We start from the raw sequence: 6,641 nt of genomic DNA, 5'->3' as shown, positions 1-6,641 counted from the left end.
CGGTACTTTCCACTCCTTACATTTTACAAAATTGGCTTGTTACTTTAGTTTTATACTAAAGGTTGTGTATCAGATGTGATTGTGAGAGCTTGTTGGAGAACAGCGTGGACACATGCCTCACACCGTGAACAGGGCACCGCGTCCTTGAGAACTGTAAGTTGTATAATTTTTGTTATCAATTCATTTATGCCTGTTGTTTTATTGGTCTATAGTTCTGGCAAATTTAAAGTTAAGCTAGTGATTTTGTTGTTTGTGTGCTTCACTTGTTACCTAGGTTACACCTGGCTGTTGATTTGATATAATGGCGATTGTTGAACGTCCTTGCTCACGTTTGTATTTTTGGTGCATTATTTACATGCTACAGTTACACTGCATTAAGATAATGTAATTAATAGTGGGTTTATTGTTATAATTTACTAGCATATATGATTCCTATGTGTTGTGTAGGGTAGCCTTTACAATGTTATTTATTTCTTTTATTACCACACAAACACACAGCCATAGCAGAACTACCCACACCAATGTTTGTCCTGTTGCTTAATTGTAATAAAACATCAAAAGAAAAAAGTTATCTCCGTTTGTGTTTTAACAGACACACCTGGGTCCAAGTTGAAAACCAGAATCAGCTTTAAATACAGTCCTAATCTAGTCCTCACTAGCTTTGTCATTCGGACTTTTACTTTTATACTTTAAGTAAATTTCCAAGCCTGTACTTGAATTATTTTTACTTGAGTAAAGAAGTTAAATCAGTACTTCTACTTTTACCAGAGTATTTTTAACACAAGTATCAGTACTTCTACTTGAGTACAGGAAGTGAGTACTGTTGACATCTTTGTTGGTAAGACACTGAACCCCGAGTTGCCACCGCTGCTGCGCCATCGCAGTGTAAGTGTGTGTGTTTATCTGATGAGCAAGTGGCACTTTGAACGGCAGCCTGTGAATGGTTCCTGTACTATGTAAAAGCGCTTTGGGTAGTCGTGAAGACTAGTAAAGCACTATATAAAAACAGTCCATTTACATTTCTATATGTACTAAGAGTGATAGAGAGCTGCAGATAATTGTTTTTTAGTTTAGTCTGTTATCCATGCATAGAATTTAGCATTACTGTTTGCAAATTGCATTTATATGTGTCACTGTTAACTTTTTACTCACCTACTGCCAATGCACGCCCAACATTTCCTACTGCTGTGTACAGCATGCAATCAGATCACACTTGCTAATGGCATGATGGCCAATTATTGGCCAACTTCCTTATTGAAACAATGTGGGTTTGTTTGCCTGTTTTGTAAACAGATACAGCAGTTTGCTGCCCCCAGATTTCTTGGAAGTGTAGTATCAAACTGCACTTGCTGTTCCCACCAGTAACCACGAGTGTCGCTGAATCAACCCCAACACAATTCTTAAGGATTATAACTCCAAGACATTGCCTTTTTGAAAGCTTTCAATGTGCAAACTATGGCTTGTCTTCTCACAGTATGTTATCATGTTTCCCTATAGTACCTTTGTTCCAGAAAAGCCATTACACAACACATAAACCCATAATGTCTTGCAACAAGGAATCTTTTGTTTCAAGCCACTAATCTCATTAGCGTTAACTAACGACAAACTGCGTAAAACCATACAAGTCTTTATTCATCGGTTCTCAACAGTTAACTGAGAATGTAATACACACTCATTTGGCCTAGGCCTATACTGCACGAGGAACCACACACTCAGCAGTCTATTCTTTTCTGTACGATGACCACATAAAGTACAGGAGAGTAGAGTGAACAGAAAAATTGTAGAAATAGAATACACAATCAACCGGAGTGCACGGCATAGATCTCAGGACTCCATTAGATGCTAATGGATTGTCAGGCTTCAGTGTTCCCCACAGTACGATTACACCAGCCAGAGATAGGACGAGAGGTTGAGCCATGACATAAATGGATAACAAGAGAGTGAGAGGGGAAGGGAGAAGCAGCAGACTGCTACAAGAAAACAGAGGGAATTAAAAACACAAAGCACCAGATGTAAAAACCGCATTAACCAGAGGTACTACTACCCTTTTCAATCAACAACACAAAACAACATGCATAAAGGTTCCTCCCCTTTGGAGTCCTATTACAAGTGGCTGCCATCTTAGTAGAGCAATGATGATATCTCTGTTCTTAACTCTTTAAAAGGTCCCATGGCATGAAAATCCCCCAGCATGCCTATGGTCCCCCAGTGGCTAGAAATGACAATAGGTGTAAACCGAGCCCTGGGTATTCTGCTCTGCCTTTGAGAAAATGAAATCTTAGATGGGCCAATCGGGAATCTTGCCCCTTATGAGGTCATAACGAGCAAGGTTACCTCCCCTTTCTCTGCTTTGCCTGCCCAGAGAATTTGGCACACCCATGAGAGAGAAATCATGGCTTTCAAACGAGCATAGTGGAAGTTTGTCATTGCCACACTCACACCTTGCCCCCCCTTTCCTCGTCATAGCTACAGACTCAGAAAAGGCACATCCTAAGGAAAGCTCATTGTGGGATTGGCTCTAGTGGCAGTAATTCTGCACCAAGGCTGAATTTTGGGAAAGAGACTTCAGATATGGTATTAGGGGACCACTAAGGTCTATATAAAAGCATCCAAAGAGCATCATGTCATTGGACCTTTAAGCTCATGGCACTGTCATAGATGTTTTACCTGCTTGAGTGTTTATGTGCAAGCACATGTGTTTGTCAGAGCTCAGAAGAATCTCAGAACATCTCATTGTTGTGTCTGACAGAGAGGGAAAGGGAAATCAGTGCACAAAAGGAGAAGGGCACAATCCGAAAGAGCAGCTCAGCGGGATGGAGAGAAAAATGAAAGAGCACTAGAGGAGGGAGAAAAAAAAAAGAAAGGAAAGGTCAAACAGGAAGGAAGAAAGGTCCATGAAGGGTGAGTTCATTTAGCTAGCATCCTGACGGGGGGACAATGAATCCAGCCCTTTTAGCTCAGGCCCAGGCATTATGGGAGAGGACACAGCCTGAGGTATTCTCTTTCAAACTCTCTCTATCTCTGTTTGTCTCTTACTCTCTCTAATAGATACATAGTCAAAAGGGAAGGGGGAAAAACTTCACAGTCCAATCCACACCAAAGGACTGTCAATGTGCTGCACGGTACAGGACAACCAGTAACCCTGATCGGATACCAGGTTAGACAAGCTTGTCAATGTTTCTGAGTTAAATTTGGGAACTCAACCAGACATTATAAAGTTTCACATCAGGCTGCCTCCCCTCTTTCTCCCTGCCATCATCCTACAGTATGCAAGACCCATATACAGAGTTTTTATTTTTTTAACTCACCCTAAAACTACACTGGAACAGTATCAGAAGTAGATAATTTAAGGTCCATCAGAGTTTTAGTAGGGGACAGTGCCCCGAAGAGGAAGTCCTGATTATCGTGGTGATGAGGTTGATGCCGGGAAACGGCAGTGTCGGGAATTTATTAGCAGCTTTAATCTAATTTGAAGCAACAAAAAAAAAAAAACTAACCTGGCACAGACTTCCTAGATATATTCCCAAAGCTCCAAGGGCCAGAAGCCCACTTGATGAACTCCGCAAGCTCGCAATCTGTGCTGTTTTTGTATTCTTTCTACTATAACTATACTCTTGACAATCTGTACTGTTATTATATTCTTTCTACTATAACTATACTCTCAACAATCTGTACTGTTATTATATTCTCTGTACTGTAACTATATTCTCAAAGTCCTGTCTGAACCCAGTGTCAGTCAGACTGAGATGAAAAATGTCTGTTGTGCACTGAAATGGGTGAATAGCAGACATATCAGAATGGTAAGTGTAGTTAGCATATTTTATTTAGTGATGATTGATGTTGTTTGATTGTAACACGCAGTGGCTGACAGCTACGATGACACAATGTGTGTTGTCGCTCTCTGTACTAACAGTCCGCCCGGCTGGCTTTCGCGTATTAGACAGTAGTTTATACATATTAGTGAAGTGACGTACTGTATCTAACCAAGCTAACCAAGAAGGTACACAGACATCTCCCCCTTCAGGAGAATAGTGACAAACTTTACACAGATATACAGTAAGTCAGTGTAGTCAAGGTCATGAACACATTTCACTTTACTTTAAATCCCTATAGACATTCTGCTTTAGGTTGCAACGTTATGCATGGTGTAAACAAATGAATGAATGAACAAAAAGGTTTGTAGGGTAACTGGGACTGCATTGCTGCTTCATGGATGCTTCACCCTGCAGAGTGGGTCTGGTATAGCATGGCATTTTTTATATTACATTAGCTCAGCAGCTGCTTGCTTCTATTATGCTTCCAGTGTAATTTCAAGGTTTTGTACAGTTGCGTACAAACATACAGATAGCAAAAAAGGATGTTACTGTTGCTAATTCCCATATTTGGCAATATCATTGAAATTAACAAAGGCAAACATTATAGCAAGCAATGTCCGACCAGTGTAATTAGATGTTATTAATTAGTTTATAATATTTTCAGGCTTCAACCAGTGCTGCTCAAGCAGAAAGACAGGACCAGGGAGAGAAAGAGATAGATGTGTAAGGCATTGAAAAAAAGAGTAGGAGAGGGCAGCATCCAACAGCGTGTCCTCCCCAGTTTTTGATGCTAAAATAAGTATTTTACAATATAGCTTTGAAATTAAATTGAGCAACACTGCTTCAAGTAATAAGCATAACACTCGTTGAGTCAAGTTGCACACACCAAACAAGAAATGCATAAAACCAACCTTGTGCGAGACTGTGAAACCACAAAACCGACTGATATCACAAAATGCTTATAGTTTAAATCTAACTATTACTGGAAGAGACTAGGCCTGCACTATTTGGAGGAGAAAAAACAAGAGAGATCGCAATTTTGTAGCGATTAATCGTGCAGGCCTAGAAGAGACTATTACATTACCATCGTCTGCCAAACACTTATTTCCAAAGCAACCTACAATAAATAAGTTCTACTTCCGTCAGAATAAGAGCTAGATGTCATCAAAAGATGTAAGTGAATCCCTCTAAAAACCAACAACTAAGAGTGTGTTGCAGCGCAGTGTTTCCATTCCAGCTGGGTGTGAAAATCTTTAATGCGTTTTGCTGGTATCTACTGCCGCGTTTCTCTCCTCTCCTCACACATACACACGGTGCGGAGCGGAGAGGTGCAGTGACGACTCAATCTGCAGTCTGCTAACTTTTTGCTCTCACAACCAATATTAGCTGCTCTGTTTCAACAAAACGGGCTGAAAAAACGTGCATGAAGGCTAAAATATATCGTGGTGTTGTGTCGGGATTAAGCTATGAGCAGAAAGCCTGCTAGCCGCTAGGTTAATTTATGCAGTGTAAACCCTGAAACTGAAACACTGATTTTTCTATTAGCGGAGCACGCATTTTAAACATCAATATCACACTCTATCATGTTCCTGATCTTGATTAATGTTTGAATAACTCAACAGGAACAACATGAACCAATGAAGTGTCAGCAAACATTTGGTATAATTTACAACAAAAGGAAAACTAAAATGTGTAAATACCCAGACGACAAGTCTTTAAAGGTCTTTAAGGTCTCAACGAGTGTTTGCATATTTGGAGTGCAATCTGAGTGGATAGCTTTAAAAGAATTTATATATATATATATATATATATATATATATTGTAATCAAGGTCAGGCTTTGAGTTGTGAGCGTGTGTGTGTGTGTGTGTGTGTGTGTGTGTGTGTGTGCATACTCACGTAGGGAAATGTTTCTCCAATAAGGCAATTTCCAGATGACCTTTGACTTCATTGAGTCGGTTCGACTCCGACCCTGGAAGTCCTGGATGGCCGCAGCCATGGTAGGGACCCGAACCTGCCTGCATGCACGCACAACACACACACACACACACACACACACACACACACACAGATTGATGTTTACAGCACATACAAGGGTGTACATACAAGGGACCATGCACACACCCATTGCATTCACAAATAAAGAAAACAAAAGAAAGAGAGGTTTGGTTTTAGAATGACCTGACAACAAAATACATACAAGAACGCAAGCAGGGATTTCCCATATGATGTAACACACATCCACACAGCACAGATTAGCATGGCACCATGACTCACGCTAACGTTTCCTCTCCCGGTTAAAGTCCAGTTGGAGCGAAATAGGTTGAGGAGAATCCCCCTCTTCTGACTACAGCAACACTGAATACTGACACACCCTTATGACTAAGGGCTTTAACCCTGACACACACACAACTAGCAACACAACATGTGTGTTGGTGGACTGAGAGAATGACGAGGATTGAGAAGTGACGACTGTGTGAGAGGGGAGGAATGAGGGACAGAGTGTGAGGAAAAAAGGGATGAGGAGGTGATGGAGGGAGAGGAAAGGAAAGAGCAAGGAGGGGAGAGACGGCTGTGCTAGCTGCTGATGAGCACTGCAGGCTGAGAATCGCTGCTCGACTAAAGCAAGGGACCTTTAAAATTCTCCTGTCACACACACACACAAATACACACACGCTGCAGCAGCTTCTCCCCGACAGCAACCAGCAAGGTTTGTGTGTGCCTGCATAGACACACCGCAGTGTCTTTAGCTGATGTGCTCTCTGCAAAGAGAGCGAGAGAGCAATAGAGAGAGAGAGAGAGAGAGAGAGAGAGAGAGAGAGAGAGAG

The 6,641-nt window shown here is 41.2% G+C and overlaps 1 protein-coding gene across 3 annotated transcripts in view; it reads right to left on the bottom strand.

Moving 5' to 3' along the window:
- The window catches only part of gramd4a (GRAM domain containing 4a), a 52,946-nt gene that overhangs the window by 28,964 nt on the left and 17,341 nt on the right, over positions 1–6,641 (bottom strand). For 2 of the 3 annotated variants that reach the window (XM_032504927.1, XM_032504925.1), the window contains exon 3: positions 5,713–5,831. In XM_032504927.1, the coding sequence (XP_032360818.1) occupies positions 5,713–5,812 (100 nt within the window). In that variant the 5' untranslated portion in view covers positions 5,813–5,831. Of the gene's footprint in view, positions 1–5,712; positions 5,832–6,090; positions 6,487–6,641 lie in introns of those variants that run through there. The other variant, XM_032504926.1, reaches the window with a different exon arrangement.

Source organism: Etheostoma spectabile, chromosome 23 (assembly GCF_008692095.1).
Source record: "Etheostoma spectabile isolate EspeVRDwgs_2016 chromosome 23, UIUC_Espe_1.0, whole genome shotgun sequence".
Classification (NCBI taxonomy): Eukaryota; Metazoa; Chordata; class Actinopteri; order Perciformes; family Percidae; genus Etheostoma; species Etheostoma spectabile.
Note: the sequence above shows the minus strand (reverse complement) of the source record. Positions and strands in the feature narration are given on the sequence as shown.